This window comes from Neolamprologus brichardi, chromosome 7, assembly GCF_056152115.1.
Source record: "Neolamprologus brichardi isolate AB-2024 chromosome 7, ASM5615211v1, whole genome shotgun sequence".
In the NCBI taxonomy this organism is placed as follows: domain Eukaryota; kingdom Metazoa; phylum Chordata; class Actinopteri; order Cichliformes; family Cichlidae; genus Neolamprologus; species Neolamprologus brichardi.
In genome coordinates, this window is record NC_142110.1 from 56,663,977 (window position 1) to 56,683,960 (window position 19,984).

The 19,984-nt window shown below is 40.2% G+C and overlaps 1 protein-coding gene across 3 annotated transcripts in view; it reads left to right on the forward strand.

The window, feature by feature from the left end:
• Positions 1–19,984, forward strand: part of ttc28 (tetratricopeptide repeat domain 28) — a 149,660-nt gene that overhangs the window by 108,770 nt on the left and 20,906 nt on the right. For 2 of the 3 annotated variants that reach the window (XM_035913857.2, XM_087843927.1), the window contains exons 9-21: positions 1,257–1,453; positions 1,534–1,687; positions 1,771–1,942; positions 2,448–2,616; positions 2,719–2,879; positions 3,943–4,431; positions 5,716–5,908; positions 6,059–6,139; positions 6,283–6,535; positions 12,103–12,212; positions 16,030–16,159; positions 16,403–16,630; positions 19,757–19,931. In XM_035913857.2, coding sequence (XP_035769750.2) covers positions 1,257–1,453; positions 1,534–1,687; positions 1,771–1,942; positions 2,448–2,616; positions 2,719–2,879; positions 3,943–4,431; positions 5,716–5,908; positions 6,059–6,139; positions 6,283–6,535; positions 12,103–12,212; positions 16,030–16,159; positions 16,403–16,630; positions 19,757–19,931 — 2,512 coding nt within the window. Of the gene's footprint in view, positions 1–1,256; positions 1,454–1,533; positions 1,688–1,770; positions 1,943–2,447; positions 2,617–2,715; positions 2,880–3,942; positions 4,432–5,715; positions 5,909–6,058; positions 6,140–6,282; positions 6,536–12,102; positions 12,213–16,029; positions 16,160–16,402; positions 16,631–19,756; positions 19,932–19,984 lie in introns of all 3 variants that reach the window. The other variant, XM_087843926.1, reaches the window with a different exon arrangement.

A 19,984-nucleotide genomic window follows, 5' to 3' on the forward strand; every position in this document is an offset into this window, starting at 1 on the left:
AGAGAGAAAAAAAAAACGAGAAGAGAGAAAAGAAAACGTAAACATTCCAATTAAATCACTGACGGAGAGTGACGGTGTTAATACTGCTATGAAATCACACTTAAGATGCGATTTGATACCGGTAAGTTAAACAGATGTTAATGCAAGTTAGTGTGAGTGGGGAAAGGGTGTAGCGGATTCTTATCTGGTCTCCCACTGTAGCTTTTTAATTATTCACCACTCTGCTCATATCCTTTTTACAGTTCAAGAAACCATGTGGGCATTTATATTCACCACCATACAGATGCTGCATATTTATAACTCCTAATGTCGTTTTGGGAATTTACTCTGTTCATCATGCTCCCTACATGTGCAGTAATTGCTGTTTGATGAATCCTACAAATCCAAACAGCGCTGGATAAACCATTCTACAGAGCTGTGGAGACTTGAGGCTTGGAGACCAAAAAAATCACAAAACTGAGGACTTAAACTTCACTTGTCTGACTTCCTTGAGCTTGGACTTTAAAATTTCCCTATGTCCATGGAAGTTTTTTCTGGGTTTTATGACCTTGATCCTCCGAGATGTGGGTGATCAACAATAACTGTATGCTTTCTGAATATGTAATTTTTATTCTTCTTTAAAAAAAAAGTTGCCTCCAGTCTTTGGGGTTTGGTGACAAAGGAAATAATCATTTTAACTAACACACCTAAATATTGATTTTATTGGAACTGGAATTATCGAAGAGTTGTCTGACCACTTCAACATTACAGCTTTTTGCCGTGGTGACCATTTTTGTATACAAAGTCCATTCCTCTTGAAATGGACATTTGGAGTTTAAATGATGGGGCTAGGTATAGTGCAGTTTTAAATGAAACAAGTTAGAAACATAAAATTAAGATCATTCTTGGAAAATCAATCATTAGTATGGACTTGCCAGCCAGAGGCCAGAAACTGAAATGAGCTAGCTTTATTTTAATAAGAGCATTACCTGATACAGCTTGTAGTTGTCATGCTACAAGACTTCATAGATTAGATATGTTACCTGGGCGCTTTGCATAGACTTTGTTTGTCCTATTGAAATGTTTTTGTCCATGCCACTTGCTAAAACATATGGTTAGGATTAGTGTTGTGACTAAAGTTGAGAACATGACCAATAACAAGAACGTTCAAATCTTGTATGCTAAAAGAGATTAAACTTGGAGTTTACCTGCATCTTAATGGTTTCCTTGTTAGTTCAATAGTTTGTGTTTTTTCCTCCTCTCATCTCCTATCACAGGCATCATACACCAGATGAAGGGAGAGTATGACACTGCGCTAAAGTTTCACAAAGCCCACCTGTCCTTCGTCCAAGAACTTTGTGATTACGCTGCCCAGGGGAGGGCCTATGGCAACATGGGCAATGCCTACCATGCGCTTGGCATGTATGACCAAGCAGTCCAGTACCACAGACAAGAGCTGCAGATCTCTCTGGAGGTAAATTTTATGACCCTTTTCAAAAAACATGCGGACGATCGTGTGGAAAGCAGAATCACGATGTGTCTTTGTGTTATCAGGTGAACGATCGTCCATCTCAGGCATCCACGCATGGTAACCTTGCTGTGGCCTACCAAGCGCTGGGTGCTCACGACCGAGCTCTCCAGCACTACCTGCACCACCTGACCATTGCACGAGAGATGCGAGACACTCAAAGTGAAGCAAGAGCCTTAGGTAAACCTGTCAAGAGATAAATGCACTTGAGTTGAGTTGAATGAAACATGAAAAATATTGCTCACCATTATTTTCTTTTGCAGCAAACTTGGGTAACTTTCACAGCTGGAGAGGTGAATATGCTCAGGCCTTGCCCTACTACCAACAGTACCTGGTTTTGGCGCCAGGTTTGCAGGACCTGGAAGCAGAAGGCAAAGTTTGCCATAACCTGAGTTATGCTCACTACTGTCTTGGACAGTACAGAGATGCTGTCAGGTCAGAGACTAAATAAATCTTACAAAACTGAACTTCATATAATGAAAATGACCCCGTTGGCCCGTTGGCCATATGTTGTGTTTTCCATACATACATTCATCCATTCATCCACTACTCCTCCACATCGAAAGGAGCCAGCTGAGGAGGTTTGGGCATCTGACTTGAATGCCTTCAGGATGCTTCCTGGCCAAGGTTTTCAGGCATGTCTTACCAGGAGAAGGCCCTGGGGCTGTCCCATGACATGCTGGAGAGATTACATCTCTTGACTAGCCTGGAAAGCTCCCATGTTCCCCAGATGAGCTGGAGGAGGTAGCTGGGGAGAGAGAGGTCTGGGCTTCTCTTCTTAGGCTACAACCCCCGCAACCAGGCCCAGCAGCAGAAAGTGGATGGACGGATGGATGGATGGATGTTAATGAGACTTTAATTTCTCAATTTAAGGATTTATGCTTTTATATTACATTGAAACAAGATGCACGATAAAAAACAAAAGTTTAAATTTTTCCAGGTATTATGAACAGGATTTGGCCCTGGCTAAGGATCTCCAGGACAAATTAGCACAGGCAAAAGCCTACTGCAACCTTGGTCTGGCCCACAAAGCACTGGGGGAGTACAACAAAGCAGAGGAATGTCAGAGATATTTGCTTTCTTTAGCACAAGCCCTGGACAACACACAGGTCACCTGTTAATTATGTTTTCATTTCATAAACCTTGAAATTCTGTCTTTTGCACAAAAAGAGGTTGTTAATCAGTATCTGTGTGATTATATTTGTCAGCAGGCAGTTTTCAGGGCCTTTGGGAATCTCGGTGATGTGTGCATGTGCCGGGGTGATTTTCCAGGAGCTGTGAAGTTCTACCAGCAGCAATTAACCTTGGCTCAGAAGGTCAATGATCAGAAGATGGAGGCTGACGCCTATTCAGCACTTGGTTCAGTTCACAGGTGATAAACTGGTTAACCAGTGTGTCAACCACACACAAACAGTGCGTGTAAAAAATGAACAAATGAATGTGTTGTATTGTTTTAAAACCTAAGTTTAGTAATATAGCCATTCCTGTTTATTGGAGGCCGTCAAAAGTTTGTAGAGCTAAAATATTAACGTACCAGATCAAGCTGCAGAGATTGTGCTTCACAAAAGCAGAAATTTAGCTGCTAATTGATGCTTACATAAAAGAAACAAAAATCTGCACAATATTATTACTATGTACTTTTCAAGTGATGTTAAATATTGTTCTGTTATGATCATTTTATCTGCTAAACTATAATCAAATATGAATAATTAATATATTGGGGAAAGCTCAGCTGAGTTTATAGAGGCAAAAGGGACAACGGTTAGAGAATGTATTTATTTACCTTTATAAAGCCACTTGCTTGTAGACCATTTTCTTTGTAATGTCTGCTATTTACTTTGGAGTTACAAAGAAAAAGCCTGTTTCCAAAAACATGTGAGTTTAAAAAGTCTCAGCCAACTGACAAGAGATTCTGTGCCAATTCTCAGCAGTTAATAGACGTGTTCTGTGCTTTCTACAAATTCCTATGAATAGTAGTTAATTTAAACTTACAGTTCAAGGCGCAGCTTACTAATTAAAACCTCAGTTTTCCCAGAGTTGGTCCATTTAAGCTTGGTACTCCAAGAAATCTTTTATCCACAATAGTTTCCTCTGTCCTTCCCAAAAACTGTACCTTTTTGCATACTGGGCACAGCTGGAAAACTAATTATTAATTTAAACTGTATCTTTCAATAAAGCATATCTTTTAGTATTAACTTATTGTTAAGTTATTAACAAAGAGAAGTAGCATATAAGCATCCATCCTTTGCAACAGACTGGCTCTAAAAATAATAAACCACATGAAATACCATACTATACAAAGGACACCAGGTTTTGGCTATAACTAATGTGTGACTTTCGTACGCTTGTTTCATGATGGTCGTAACTGAAGTATGACTTGCTCTAGTTCCCTTGACTCATCTTAATTCAGTGTTCTTGCACTTTTTCCCACCTAGGCTTCTCCGCCAGCTGGATACGGCCTTGTCGTTCCACAGCCAGGAGTTGACTATCCGAAAGGATCTAGGTGATCAGCAGGGGGAGTGCCGTGCTCTTGGCCACCTAGCAGCTGTTCGTATGGCCTTGGGAGACTATGCTACAACTTTCCAGTGTTATGAGACCCAGCTGGGCCTGGCACAGGGGCTCAGGGATGCCCGTTTGGAGGCACAGGTCCATGGAAACATGGGCATCACCAAGATAAACATGGGATTGTTTGAGGAAGCTATTGGTTATTTTGAGCAGCAGCTGGCCATGCTGCAGCAGCTAAGTGGAACTGAGAGCATGCTAGACAGAGGCAGGGCCTATGGGAACCTGGCAGACTGCTATGATGTTTTGGGAGATTATGAGGAGGCTATACAGTATTATGAGAGGTATCTAGCAGTGGGTCAGAGTCTCAGTCATGTCCAGGACCAAGAGAAAGCCTACAGAGGACTTGGCAATGCGCACAGGTAGGTGAAACTAAAATCAAAGTGAGAACAGTTTTAGTTCAAAGTTAAACCACAAGGTTACTCCAACAACAGGTTATGGCTCAGACGATACCCTTCTATACATGCATTTGATAAATTTAATACAGGGCACACTATTAGGGTACTGTGCATCTGCAAGCCACTTTGCAAACCACCTCCAAACCAGCTCTTCTTTTCTTGCTGTATCTTCCTGTTACTGATGCTTGCACTGTTCCAGTCAGAAATAGAAAAGCATTATATGTTATTTAAATAAAAATTCTGTTTCTAGAAACGTACAAGGAGATTGCACTTGCTGTCCTGATACACAGTGTTGTATGAGGGGGCTCATGAGGAGGTGGAGAGTCTAAGTCTGCCATGACCCATAAATCCTAACTGGCCAAATTTGAAATGAGCAAGGCTGAAATAATCTATAAGCGTTTAAGCGTTTAATTTAAATATCACTATCAATTCATTTCAGAACTTAATTTTATAATTTCCTGTCTTGTTTTTTTTTTGTTTGTTTGTTTCTATTACTGAAATAAAATTTGCATTCAAATTTTAAAATGATTCTCCATAGACCAACTGCTCTAACTCTAGTAAGAGGACAAATAAAATTAGGAAATTTTTCAGGGTTTTGAAGTCTCCCTGGATTTCCCACTAAATGTAGAAATAAATTCAAACCTACAGTGCTGCAGACTTCTGTTTACATCAGCGTAAAAATGTATGTTGTGTTTATTTATGTTCTATCCTATTAGTTAGGATACACCTTTCTAATACAGAATAGCGTTCATGCAAGAGTTTTAAATGAGCATTTCTTGCCACAAGCATTTTATACACATTTTAATTAGAGTCATAATAAGAATAAATACAGTCAGAACTCTGCAGCGTATTAAAAGCAAAAAGCCTTTTTCATACACATATCCCATGGCGGGCAACTCTCATATGATACAACATAAGTAATGCTCACTGACAGAAGAACAAGGCTTACGTTGGGTTTACTTTATCCAGCTGTTGCTCCTGCTGTCTGGAGTGTGAATGAAATGGTAATGTAGAGTACAGATTTAGAACAAACCTTCGTAGACTTTCATTCTCTAGTTTTTCTCTGAGTAGATATAAAGAGAAAAATGTTCTGTTAATATGGACCAACTTGCCTTCTTTTCTTTAAATGTTGCAGAAACAACAAAAACAGGAGGCATGCTTTCAAGAACAAGCAAAGTGCAGAAAAAATGCATTATCATACCAGTTTTTGTCCCTCCCCTTTTTGTTCTCCTCCCTCTCCTACTTCAGGTCCATGGGTAGTCTCCAGCAAGCACTGGTGTGTTTTGAGAAGAGGTTGGTAGTAGCTCATGAGCTAGGTGGTGAAGGAGAAGGTAAGGCTCAGGCTTATGGGGAGCTGGGCACCTTACATAGCCAGCTGGGCAACTATGAGCAGGCCCTCTCTTGTCTGGAGCACCAGCTTAACATTGCACACATAGCAGGGGTAAGTTTTCACCAGCAAAATGTTCATGTTTTTATTTCATATTTTGTTTTTCCCTGCTGAATATGATAATTAATATGGGGAGGGGGGGGGGGGGTATATTAAAAACACATAATGCCCATAGAATGAGCTAAACTCTGTTTGAACTATCAGGATAAATCCTTGGAGGCAGAGGCAAGCAATGCACTTGGAGGTGTCTATCAGTTGATGGCAGACAACGAGACAGCTCTACAGGTCTGTATCACATTCATCATTGTATGTGCAGAGGATAGCCCCCCTTGTTATGAAATGTCTTTAATTATACTGATTAACAGGGAAAACAGAATTTATTAGTTGTCAAGCCTCTCCTCTAAGCAACCTAATTTTTCCTGCTGTAGTGGCACCAAAGGGCTTTGGATATAGCAGAACAGACTGGATGTGTCAGGGGCCAGGGTCGAGCCTATGGCAACTTGGGACTGACCTACGAAGCTCTAGGGAAGTACGAACGGGCAGTAGTCTTCCAGGAGCAACACCTGAGTGTTGCAGCACAGACCAATGACCTGATAGCAAAGACTATGGCCTATGGAAGCCTGGGAAGGACACATCATGCACTGCAAAACTACGCACAGGCTGTAATGTACCTACAGGAGGGTAAGACATTAGCTACAACAATTAATAGTGAGCATGATGATATTGCAGTTGCTGTGTTTATGTATGAAAGTTTAAAAAGAACAAACCCCTGGGATCCAAAGATACTGGGTATAGAGGCATGGCAGCTTTGATTCACAGCTGTCCGTCCCAAGCAATCAGTGTCATTATATCTCCATTATACCATTTTTCTTGCTTCCAGAGGTATTATTTATAACAGTATAACTTCAGACAAGTATTGCTTGTTTGATGTTCAAATAGTTTAACATTTTTACTTTTATTGGATGTTGCACTGCCTCTATTAAGAGATATAAAATAATATTAACGAAAATGAATTAAAATAGCGAGCAGAGATAACTCTGTATGTAAATAACTCTAAGGGCCTAGTCCTCACAGTCAGTCAGAAACGCCTATGCTTCCCACTTTTTTTTCCACTCACTTTCATGCTCATGCTTTTACTCTTGTATATGTTTAGAGGCCACTAGAAATAGGTTTAAATTAACAAATGATAGTTGATTTCAACATAACCTAAAATAAGTCTTCAGTAACCCTAAGTTGCTCTTTTCTATAAGATTAAATAAGCACAACTGCTTAAAATTAAGGGGGAAATATCACAGCACTGCATGTAAATAACAGACCGTGTAAGACCTCTTGGACAGTGTGAAGTAAGCCATTGGTTTCTATATTTGATTTTTGAAGCATAAAGTGAACACCATAAGCAGGTGGAGCAGGCCCCACCAGCGTCCCTTGACCACATGGGGGAGGGAGGCGTCCCCCATGCCGTTCCAGAGGTCAACGCGTGGGAAGGACCTGGTCAACCCGAGCCGGAAATTTCAACTTTATTCTCAAAATGATCAATAATTTTTTATTTTTCTTAATGTGGCCCTAATACTCCTTCGTACATTTGAGATCATAAAAATGGTGGTCATGATTTTCAGAAATAACTCTCTAGTGTTCCCACAATGGCTGATGGTGTGATTTTCATTGGTTGGTTATATATAGAAGTAACATTGATATGGTGGTATTTGTCCAAAACTACTTTTTAACTGATAGTCTAGTGTGACGGGGAGAAACGTGATGCACTGAGGACACTTAGAGAGTTGTCACTACTAAACGTCATAGGACTTATAAAGAAAATAGGTCCTGGGAACATGGAAATTGCTGCCTATGGACACAGCCCCCAATGCTCAGTCCAATTAAGTTACCCACTTTTCTGGTGGATGACAAATCTTAATTGATTGCTCTGTTGCTTTGCTAGATTCAACAACACACTGACAGGGTAGTGATAAAGTTAGTTACAATCATAGGGTTTAACATATTCCATTAATACTAACAGTAGTCTGTACAGAGTTGTAAAACTTTAATTTAAAGTAAATTTGTTTGGTCTGTGTACCCATCTTTTGTGGTCTTGGGTGTATATTTTAAGGAGACAAAATTATTGGGATCATTATTATTATCAGACCAATTGACACTGATTTTCAGTCCAGTTCTTGTCTAATTTGAGATAGTTTTTTCCATATTCCATAACCCATTCCTTAAGAATTGCCTCTTGATAGTTAGCATCCTACCAAAGATAGACTTCCTATATCCCAGACTTGGGAAATTCCCTTGGTGTGTTAAGCAAAGGGTCGGGAAGAATAGATGAAAAAAGTGGAACAGAAAAATCAATGAGAATTCTTTTTTTTTTTAACGCCAAGATACTATACAAGAGTGATTTGTGCCATGTACAACTGGTTGCCATATACAGTAAAATACACTAGAAGAGATGTCACAGAGATTTTTTTATTTTATCTATTAAACTGCAGTTAGAGTGATAATATACACATATATATTTTAGCAGGTATTTATCTTGTGTGAGCATTGTACAGTCAGCTGCCAGAATGAAGGACCTACGAAAGCAATAGTTCATCGAGGTCCAGTTTTCTCAAAAGTTTTTAACACACACTGGACACTATGCTAAAACATGCCAGGTTTTTGGCTATTAGCTCTTTGGGAATCACCTTGTTGATGCAAAATTAATATTTTATGTCTGTCAAACTGTGCTATATTTTATTTTTCATATATTCAACTAATGAAACTGGAACTAACTGTGTGTTTTTTGCAGCAACAGCTTTTTTTTCTCATATATGTAGACACAACACTGGTTAATCTCTTTTTTTATGCTTGAATGAGGTATGTTTATGAACAAGTACTTACTTTTGTTAATGTGTGGGTATTAATGATTGTTGCTGTCTGTGTTCATTAGGGACTAGGTCTGTCTTTTTTGTGGGTTACAACCAGAAACTGCGAGGAAAGCCACAAACTGAAAGATAGAAATTTTAATAAAAATAAATACATGATTGTGAGTGCTGAAGTGCTTATTAATAGTTTGATAAACAGGACACAAAAAGGCCCAAGCCAGGAGTTTTATTATCTGGCCTTAACTAAGTGTAACTATTGTTTAAACCTGACCAATTAATTTTTTTGCCTAACGCTAATCCACATAATTTTACTTAAACCTAACCAAGTCTGTCTACCACCAAGCAAAAAATATGTAGTTTTGCTTCCTAACCTAACCAGCAGCAAGAGAAAACATAACTCAAAAGTCAAAATAATGCCAGCATTCAACATTTGTGTCCAGGAACAGAAAACAATTGAGAAATTTTTGTGCAGAAACACTGTTCACTAGACTGTCAAAGGAGCTTGCAAAGAAAAGCGTCTGGACTTCTTTAAGTTACTTGAAGACGTTTCACCTCTCATCCGAGAGGCTTCTTCAGTTCTAAGGTCAAATGGTGGAGAGTCCCAGATATAAACCTGGTGGGAGTGTCCCCCCACAGAGGGACAAAAGGACCCCCTGATGATCCTCTAATCGCCTGAGCCAAGGTGTGGAACTGGGTGTGGGTCCCAATCAGCCAGAGTTTCGGGTGAGTTCATTGTGAAACCTGGCCCCACCTTATCATGCGAATTCCTGAGGTCAGATGGCCCAGGGTGTGAGTGGGCGTTAAGGCGTCTGGGAAGGGATCTCAAAACTGGATTATAGATGGCAGAGAGTTGGTGTCGTAAACCACCGCCTCTGTTCAAAGATGGTCGCTCACAGTGCGCAGTGAAGGATTCCACTTTAGTGGATAAAAACATCAAGCATCGCTGTGGATAAAAACATCAAGTTCACCAGGGAAGACACAAAGGTCGACTGTTTGCCTTTCCTGGACTGCGCTGTGCACATTGAAGAGAATGGCAACCTCAACATCGAAGTTTACCAGAAGCCCACACACACGGACCAGTACCTCCTCTTTGACTCCCATCACCCTCTGGAACACAAACTTGGAGTAATTAGGACCCTACACCACCGGGCAGAACATGTTCCCTCTAAGCCTGAAGGGAAAAAGAAGGAACACACACATGTAAAGGAAGCACTCAAAACGTGCGGCTATCCTAAATGGGCGTTCTTAAAGTCAGCAAAGAGGCGCAGAAAAGAAGATCAGACACCAGCGAGGGAGGATAAGAAGGACAGACGCAACAACATTGTCATCCCCTATGTAGCCGGTGTATCAGAGAAACTCAGGAGGGTTTTCTCCAAGCATGACATCCCGGTGTACTTCAGACCCAGCAACACACTCAGACAAAAACTGGTTCACCCGAAAGACAAAACGCCAAAACACAGACTTAACAATGTGGTGTATGCCGTACAGTGCAGCGAGGAATGCCCAGACCTCTACATTGGAGAGACCAAACAGCCACTTCACAAGCGCATGGCACAACACAGAAGAGCGACCTCCACAGGACAAGACTCAGCTGTCCATCTGCATCTTAAGGTCAAAGGTCACTCTTTCGAGGATGCCAATGTTCACATTTTGGACAGAGAGGACAGATGGTTTGAAAGAGGAGTGAAAGAAGCATCTATGTCCACTGTGAGCGACCATCTTTGAACAGAGGCGGTGGTTTACGACACCAACTCTCTGCCATCTATAATCCAGTTTTGAGATCCCCTCCCAGACGCCTTAACGCCCACTCACACCCTGGGCCATCTGACCTCAGGAATTCGCATGATAAGGTGGGGCCAGGTTTCACAATGAACTCACCCGAAACTCTGGCTGATTGGGACCCACACCCAGTTCCACACCTTGGCTCAGGCGATTAGAGGATCATCAGGGGGTCCTTTTGTCCCTCTGTGGGGGGACACTCCCACCAGGTTTATATCTGGGACTCTCCACCATTTGACCTTAGAACTGAAGAAGCTTCTCGGATGAGAGGTGAAACGTCTTCAAGTAACTTAAAGAAGTCCAGACGCTTTTCTTTGCAAGCTCCTTTGACTACGATGACCTGGATGACTGAGAACCTTCACAGACATGTTCACTAGACTAAATTTCAAAGCTTTGAGAACAACAAGAAACAGTTATATAGCATACGGTTTGATACCAACGTCTGAATCAAAAGCAGCAGGATAGGAGTTTTTGATCTAAACTTTTCCACTGTGTTCAAAAGCACTATACATTTTTGACATGTATCCACAAACTTGTGATGAAAAGCGAGCAAAAACTTAGTCACCATTTTCCCCCTGCAGTCGTACAGAGACCATGTAGGGAGGCTCTGGCTCTTAGCACATACTTTGATCTACGTGTGAGTATCTTCTTTAAAGTCAGAGTTGCTTAAGACTGAGAACATTGCGAGGTGTTTTTGAAATCCTCAAGAAGCATGAAAGGTATTTATGAGTCTGACACAGGCTAATACAGGATCAGTGCTCAGCCGTGTACCCTAGAGTGTGGTTTCCTTCAGGCAGGTTGTTGTCGATAATCCTGTTTGATTTAACTACATCTCTAACTAGACTTCTCTTTGGAACACATATTTGTGTCTCATCAACCTTGTTAAAAATAATCCCATTTTGATCTCTTTCCTATTAAAAAGACATGCGCACATTAAAAGGCTGACAAAAATTAAAATACAGTCTAATTGTAATGGATCTTAAAATGAGTGACTGGGTTAATTTATGAACTCATCCAGGCTTCATCGAGCCTCTAAGACAGAGTCATGGTTTGTCACTTGGCTCACAGATCCTCTGGATTTTAATTGATCATTAGCTCGACAAGCGAAAAGAATTTCAGCTCAGAGTTGAGGTTAGGACAGAGTAAAAAAAAAAAATCACTTGTGTGTCTCCAATTAACTTTCCCAACCAATACTCACACAGACCATCACAGGCCCAGAAAGAGACAAACAGGCAGAGAAGTGTGAAGAAAACTTGATATTTGATGAGCTTCTGCACAGAGAGCCTAATGAGAACTAAATACAACTTGCTATAACTGCCTGCGCCTTCGCAGCAGGAGTAGATGAAACATATCTGAGATGAAGGAGAAGATTTCAAGACTTTTGAATTGAATTTGAATCAGCTGCATAAAAAAACAAGGGTGAAGAAAGACAAAAGAAACAGTGGGAGAAAAGGAATGGCAAATGTGAGTGCTGCTGGCTGAGTCAGTAAGAATTCACTTCAGTACAGCAACAGTTGTCACAAGCGTCAGTGCCAGGACTTTGGAAGAGATGATTTTCGTATCAGCCTCTTGGAACTAGCGTCTGATCTCTTCTGCTGTCTGTTTCCCTAGGTCTGCGTCTGGCAGAGCAGTTAGGTCGGAGAGAAGATGAAGCAAAGATACGCCATCGCCTGGGCCTGTCTCTTTGGGCCAGTGGAAACCTGGAGGAATCACAGCACCAGGTGTGTATGTGTATGCATTTATGCATGTGCAAAGATACAATTTGTGCATGTGCATTTAAGATTTAAGAGAAACATTGTTAAATCTTGTGAAACCTCAAGGAACCATTTTCTACCTTGCCATCTGAAAATAGGCACCGTGAGCACAGGGTAGATCCAACTGAAAAAGCAAATTGTCAATTACAATTTATGAACCATAAAGCAAACCCTTCTATACTGTCTTTATAGACTCAAACCATTGTGGGAGCAATAGGAACCATATTTTACAAATTAACTTACTTGTCTCACAGCATGAAGTTACTGGTTTGAACCTGCTAGGTAGCTGGTGCCTTTCTGTGTGGAGTTTGCATGTTTTCCTTGTGCCCGTGTGGGTTCTCTCTGGGTGATCTTGCTTCCTTCCATAACCCAAAGACATATGTATTAAATTGATTGGTGACTCTAAATTGGCCATATATGTGAATGTGAGTGTGAATGGGTGTACCCCTCTTTTTGTTCTATAAATAATTAAAGATACAGCCAGTGATTTTTTTTTAGATTATTTAATAGAAAAAGGGATGTCGTACTCATAAATATACATAGAACAATGTGCAATTATATCTTCCACTTTATGCCATTATGCCTCCAAATTATGCCAGCTAATGTTAGCCACGAGTGTTTTTAAAGTCATGCTTTCCCTCAGACAAACAGTTGAGTTACATTCTCACATCATATGAGAGTTTATCCACCAAGTGTTAGAGTCCAGCGTTAGAGCCACTTCAAAGAAAAGTTCTACTAATGCCTAACAGTAACTAACAGGCTAACAGAGAGCTTTGGTTTTTCCTCATTATTCTTTGTTTCCCAGCTTTGTTTGCATAAGTGAGAAATCCAGTGTAGAAGTGTAGAATACTTCTTAAGACTGTTTTAATCTATGACAGATAATAATTTTCTCTACTGCATTACTATGTCTTATTGATATCTGGTATTATTGTCGAATTTGCATCGTTTTTATTATATAAACTTTTAAAAGATATTAAATGACTGTCAGTGTCAGGTTTGCTGTACGGCAGGCAGGTTTTGGACACAAACACGGGATTCTGAAGATGAAACATAAACTCAAAAGGCTGCTTTATTGCTGAACTTAAGAAATTTAAAATACATAACACAAATCTGAGGGAGAGAGGGAGAATGGGCGAGTGAGTTACAGTCTGAGTACACACAGTAATAGGTTAAAGAAATAAATGACCCTATGTATAAATACTCAGCTAGAAGTAAGAGCCCAGAATGCTACCTAACTAAATGCATTCTATCAAAATGGAATATGTGAGTGACATTTTTAATATAGGACTACCTATGATTATAATTTGGTTATTTCATCACTCAGACAACCCAGACCATGGACCGCACAGAGCACACAGCTTGAGGGAGAACATGACTAAAGACAAGGGGAGACATACAATTAATACACAGGCAGTTGATTAGGGGAAATGGAGACACATGGGAACGCAGCTGAACTGAATCTGACTAATGAGAAAGGGGAGGTAAAACTAAACATAATGCACATGGGACAACGGACTACTAAATGAAACACGAAGTAACAAACACTGAGACCCAGACTAAAATATATGAACTTGACAGAACTGTTAGGATTCTGTCAGGGACACGACTGTAGAGACAGAGCGTTAAAGAGGGAGATAAGAATGACTTCCAGGAGACGCTGAGAACAAGACACAGAGATGAAACTAGGACACGAAAGGGAATTAACATAATTAAACAAGAAACCATTAACTAGGAAAATAAATAAAACTGAGAGGCACTAGGAAAGTAGAACATAAACAGAAGCTTATGGAACTCAAACAGAAGTCTTATCTTAACCCAAAATAAACCTAAAGACCAAGAGAAGGAGAACTGAACTATAATAGAAAGATAATCAAAACAAGAAAACCACAAAACATTCTGAAAACGCAAAAACCTTGGGCCAGCAACCAGGAACCATGACAGTTAATACAATTTAAAACTAACACCGCCTTCAGTTCTTCATGGTAATGGTGCCAAATCAGATTTTGTCATTTAACACTAAAGACAATTTTTTAAACAATTTAATGTTTATTTCTTAGTTTCTTTCTATTTCAGGAAAACAAAGTAAATTATTATCATTTGGTGGGAATAACTGGAACTGCAAGTTAAGCAACAAGGAAAAGAGAAGAGAGTTACAGTCTGTGTAGACACAGTAACAGGTTAAAAAATTGATTATTAAAAATTGATAAATATAATATAACTAAATGCATTCTATCAAAATGGAATATATCTGTGTGATGTTTTGAATATAGGACTACCTATGAATACAATCTGTGACTGTGTGTCATTTGTTTTTCTTGCTGTATTGTTATTGTAAGTTTCTGAATGTATTAAAACTAACATAATGACAAACATTAAACATATCATAACAAAATCTTCATTTAAAACTGTTTTAAAAAACTATGCTGTGAATAAAATGAAAGCAAAAACTGAAAATATTTTTTTAGCTATTAGAAAATGCACAATTATAATAACTTTGCTTCAGTGTTGGGGAGTAACGGAATACATGTACCGCCGTTACGTATTTAAAATACAAAATATGAGTAACTGTATTCTGTTACAGTTACCGTTTAAAAAGGTGGTATTTAGAATACAGTTACTTTGTTGAAATAAATGGATTACACGGCGGTACTTCCCTGTTTCATATTGTGGCGGGTCAGGACTGTTTGGGTTTTGTTTGACAGCTACGTTCTGTTGTTCCAAGTGGCAGCGTTACGGTTGCCATGGTTACAGGGTGACGCTCTCTCTCTGCGTGTTTCCTGGGTGAGAGAGGCCTTTTTGTTGTTGTTGTGCTAGGCTAACAGGCAGAATGCTACAGGTATAGCTCTAAAGAATGTAGCATCATAGGCAGTGTAGTCCGTGCTGCCATACCCGTTATGTGTCTGTGAGCAAGGGAGGGAGAAAAAGGAAAAGTACGAGCTGTCATCGAGCAAAAACGGGAGCTGGAAGCATGTAAATATAATAATAACCACTGCAGCCAAAAAGAGAGCCTGACAAGCCCAGTTGTAAGTAAGCTATTAAGACTCGACTGTACACCGTGTTCGTGTTTTCCTCCAAAAACAATAAGTTCCGTTGGAGCAGCCTTTCAACGCCTCTCTCTGTCTCTCGCTAGCAAAGTTGACCCAGACAACAAAGTAAAGCTATTTTTCGGCTACGAGCCCGACACAGAACCCGACGTATTAGCCAGAGGTCCCTTTACTACAGTTCGGAGCCGCGGACCTTCAGTAACAGTAATAAATCACAGCAATAGTACATTCATGTAGTTGTAAACAGCATGATAATATATTAAGTAATCCAAAGTATTCAGAATACATTACTCTCATTGAGTAACGTAACGGAATACGTTACAGAATACATTTGGGGGCATGTATTCTGTATTCTGTAATGGAATACATTTTAAAAGTAACCTTCCCAACACTGCTTTGCTTCTCCGCTTTATGGTGAAAAGTGAGCCAAAACACTCCCAACTCTTGCTGTGTGTATATACTGCCACCCAGTGGCCAGCACTGTACCTATATGCTCAAACAGGTTTGAAGTAAAGCCTGGCCATAGATCACACAATACACAAAAAATAAATACAAAAGTTGTTAACAAATAACAAATGCAGGTGATTTACAACAAACCATGGAGACACATTAAAAGGTGTGAAGAGTATAAAAATGTCTTCACAGTCTAAATCCAGTTGAACAATGGATGGTTTGTATATTTGTGGATTGGTACTCTTGATAATTCATTGCAATGTATGTTTATTTGCTATTTGTTCCAGTTATACAAAGCATCTATGCTATTTGAGGCAATTCGTCATGAGATGCAGCACAGTATGGATTACAAGCTCTCCCTGTTTGATCTGCAAACCAGTTCGTACCAGGCTCTCCAGAGAGTCCTCGTCAGCTTAGGTGACAGAACTGGCCTCTTGACCTGTTGTGTTGTTTCTTTGTGGCATAAATTACTGTACATCACTTTGTATGTTAGCTGTTCTCATTTTTACACCTTATACATTGGTCTCTGTTAATAAGGCACAAATTATCACCTAATGTCTGATAGTTGTATTTCTTTATCAATGCTACCAGGATAAAGAGTCTGCTCTTTCAGATCTGCTCCTTTTTAACTCACAGCTCCACATGTTCCTATTCTTTCAGGCCGGCACGATGAGGCACTAGCTATAGCTGAGCGAGGGCGCACACGTGCCTTTGCTGATCTCCTAGTGGAACGCCAGAAAGGAAGTCAGCAAGCAGCGAGCACTGACCCTTACATCCCAGTCACCATAGAACACATCCTGGAAACAGTCAACAGTCAGAGGGCCATGGTTCTCTACTATTCTCTGGCAGAAGGCTTTCTGTACAGCTGGCTAATATCTCCAGGCACAGGTTCACTGCCACGCTTACACAAACTTAAGCTGATCGGTTTTATAAAATTACTGAAGATGCTTTTTTCATTCAGATTCAGAGTCGTAGGCTGACAAAATTGCCTTTAGGAACATGGAACATCACCTTTCTGGTTGGGAAGGAGCCTGAGGCTGCTCCCTTTAGCTATCTCCATCTCACCCTATTCCTACCATCATCTTCTATACTCAGACCTCTTACGTGACAATATTAAACCTCTCCAGTGATCTACCTCTGTGGTCTTCCTGGCAGCTCCATCTTCAAAGTCATTTATCCAATATATCCACTATTCCTCCTCTTCACATGTCCAACCATTCCAACCTTCCCTCTCTCCAAACTGCTCAACCTGAGCTGTCTCTCTGATGTACTCATTTGTAATGTTGTCCATCCTGGTCACTACCAGTTAAAATCTTAACATCTTAAATTCTGTCAGCTTGACCTCTGCCCCATGTCTTTTTGTAAGTGCTACTGTCTGCAAGCCATACATTATAGTAGGCCTCACTATCCTCCTATAAACCTTTTCTTTCTGCCTGACACACATCTCCAGCCACTCCATCCTGCCTCCATCCTGTCTTTTTCACTAATATTGTACACTGTCTGTTACTTTGGATGGTTTAGCCCAGGTATTTAAACTCACTTACTTTCATTATCTCTACTTCTTGTGTGTTCACCTTTCCACCTGTCTAACTCTAATTCACACACACATTCTGCCGTGCTTCTACTGACTTTCAGCCCTCTTCTCTTCCAGTGCAAATCTTGACTTCTCCAGGCTCTCTTCCACCTGTTCCCTCGTCTCACTACAGACCACAATGTTATCCAAACGTCATAATCCATGGAGACTCCTGCCTGACATCATCTGTCAGCGTGTCCATCACCATCGCAAAGGAGAAAGGGCAGAGAGCCGGTCCCTGATGTAATCCCACCCTTGCCTTGAATCTCACTTTCCTTATATGCAGTGGTGTAAAAAAATGTAAAAGACTTATAGACAGTTATTGCAAATGCAGTTGTTGCTGCTAAGGGTGGCTCAAACAGTTATTAAATTAGAGGCAATCACTTTTTTCACACAGGACCATGTAGGTTTGGATTTTTTTCCCCCCTTAATAATAAACACCTCCATTAGCAAACTATTTTGTATTTACTTGTGTTATCTTTGTGTAATATTTAAATACGTTTGATGATCTGAAACATTTAAATGTGATAAACATACAAAATAAATAAGAAATCAGGAAGGGGGCAAACACTTTTTTGCATCACTGTATGTCCTGCACCAACATCGCACACTTCTTTGCCACTTCTTCAGGAATCCTCATAATCTTGTGTCTGGTTTAAAAAAAAAAAAAATCCCCGGCTCTCTCTCTTTTAGTCATCTCCTCACCTCCACGAGTATGTGATCTGGACCATCTAACCCTTTCCACTCTTCATCCTCTTCATAGTTACCCTCACTTCCTCCTTACTAATCCTCTGCACTTTGTGATTCAAGTAGCCTAAGCTGATGCATGACGCTACCTTCAGTGATAGATGGTTAGAAGAAATGGGTATATTTGCATACTTGTCGCTTGGTGCCTGTATGCTCAGGTTTTCCTTAGGGGATAGGATTGTTTCTTTCTTGCACCTTCCAACAGTTCAGTGTGCCTGGCTTCCTTAGAGTCCCTGTATCTGCTGGGGACTCCACTATTATACTGGAGTACATTGAAAGAAATGGCCTACTCAATGTAACCCAAGGACTGGTCTGTTCTGAACACCTGGTTTGAGTATAATGGTGTCCATTAGTACACTTAACACAGGACGCTCTAGTATGCAGGTTCATGATTGATTTCGTAATTATATTATCAGATCTCTGTCCACATGTCTTGGATACTCGCGTAAAGATAATATCAGAGCATTCAAGCGATCACTACTTGGTACTGAGTTGGATCAGGTCTCACATGTGATGGGGATGATGCTGGACAGGCCTGATGTCCCCAGATGTGTAGTGACGATGCAGTGGGAGTGTCTGGCAGAGGCCCTGGTCTGTGAGATCTTCTACTCCCACCTCCAGCAGAACTTTTACAGCATACTAAGTGAGGCTGGAGACACTGAGTCAGAGTGGACCATGTTCCGTCCCTCCGTTACTGAGATTTTGGAGATGAGAAAAGACGTTCAGATATTTCTGTGCTTTTTTTCTAAAATAGTTGTGTATAAAATGTCCCATATTTTTAAAGGGATTAATAGGTGCATAATTATAAATGTATTGATACTGGTGTCCACTTCAAATTAAGTCAATAATCATGATTAAGTAATGCTTTAATGACAAGTATGAAATTCAGGTTTGCAAAATCATTTGGAATTGGTCTTAACACAGCTGTTGTAGAAAGGGATTCATGTTTCCATGGGCCTGAAGAACTTTTCAGTTTAGTCATCAATAACATTTAAGTAATATGACTACAGTAGTCTGTAATGGACTGGATCTATATGCAATTTTCAAGGCTTATTGATTACTTAAAGCACTGCATGCATGCAGATTTTATAATTATCGCACACTCTACCACCTGTCCTACACCCATTCCAATGGGATGGGAAGGCATAAGAGCATGTATAAATGTTAAAAAAAAATAAGCAGGGATTATATCTTTGGTATAAAAAAAAAACAGAGTTGTACTATCTATGTTGTACTATGAATTGTCATAACTGCTGTGGCATGGGATACTGAGATGTAGTGATGTTGTCATGACTTCAGTGGGAATTCATTTAAGTTCTGTGAGACAAAACCAAAAAGGGTCTTGGCTGAGATGATCATCCTTAAGGTCTTTGTAATGCTAGGGTAACATTTACCACTAATTCTCTTCAAAGGGTGAACACTTTCATTGCAGTCTTTCCTCCAGGGCTACCTGCAGGCTGAAATGTCACTTATATCTACATATATCAGATATGACATTTGAGGAAATTTATACTGCAAAGAGAATGGTCACTCTTTGGCTGCATGGCTTTTCCTCTAAGGGAACCCTTAAGAAAAAACGACAGAAGCACCATTTAGTGTCTGCACTACATACTGCCACACAGACACACACATGCTGACAAATGGGCACACACATAGTGCTGTAACCTGCTTATGTTTTTCCTGAAATGTTACAGGTATCGTGAAGTTTAATGAGGTGTATCTTGGAGAAGCAGGACTGGAGGTGTCTGAGTTCAAGGATGGTAGTGGGAGCCCACAAAGTGGAGGAGGAGCTGTTGGAGGTTCCCTTTCTCTGGAGCAATACATCCACAATGCTAGAGAGGCTCTGGAAGTGGATAGTCATTATAAGAGGTAGTGCCACCTTTGATAGATGCTAGAGGTGGGAATCACCATACATCCCTCGA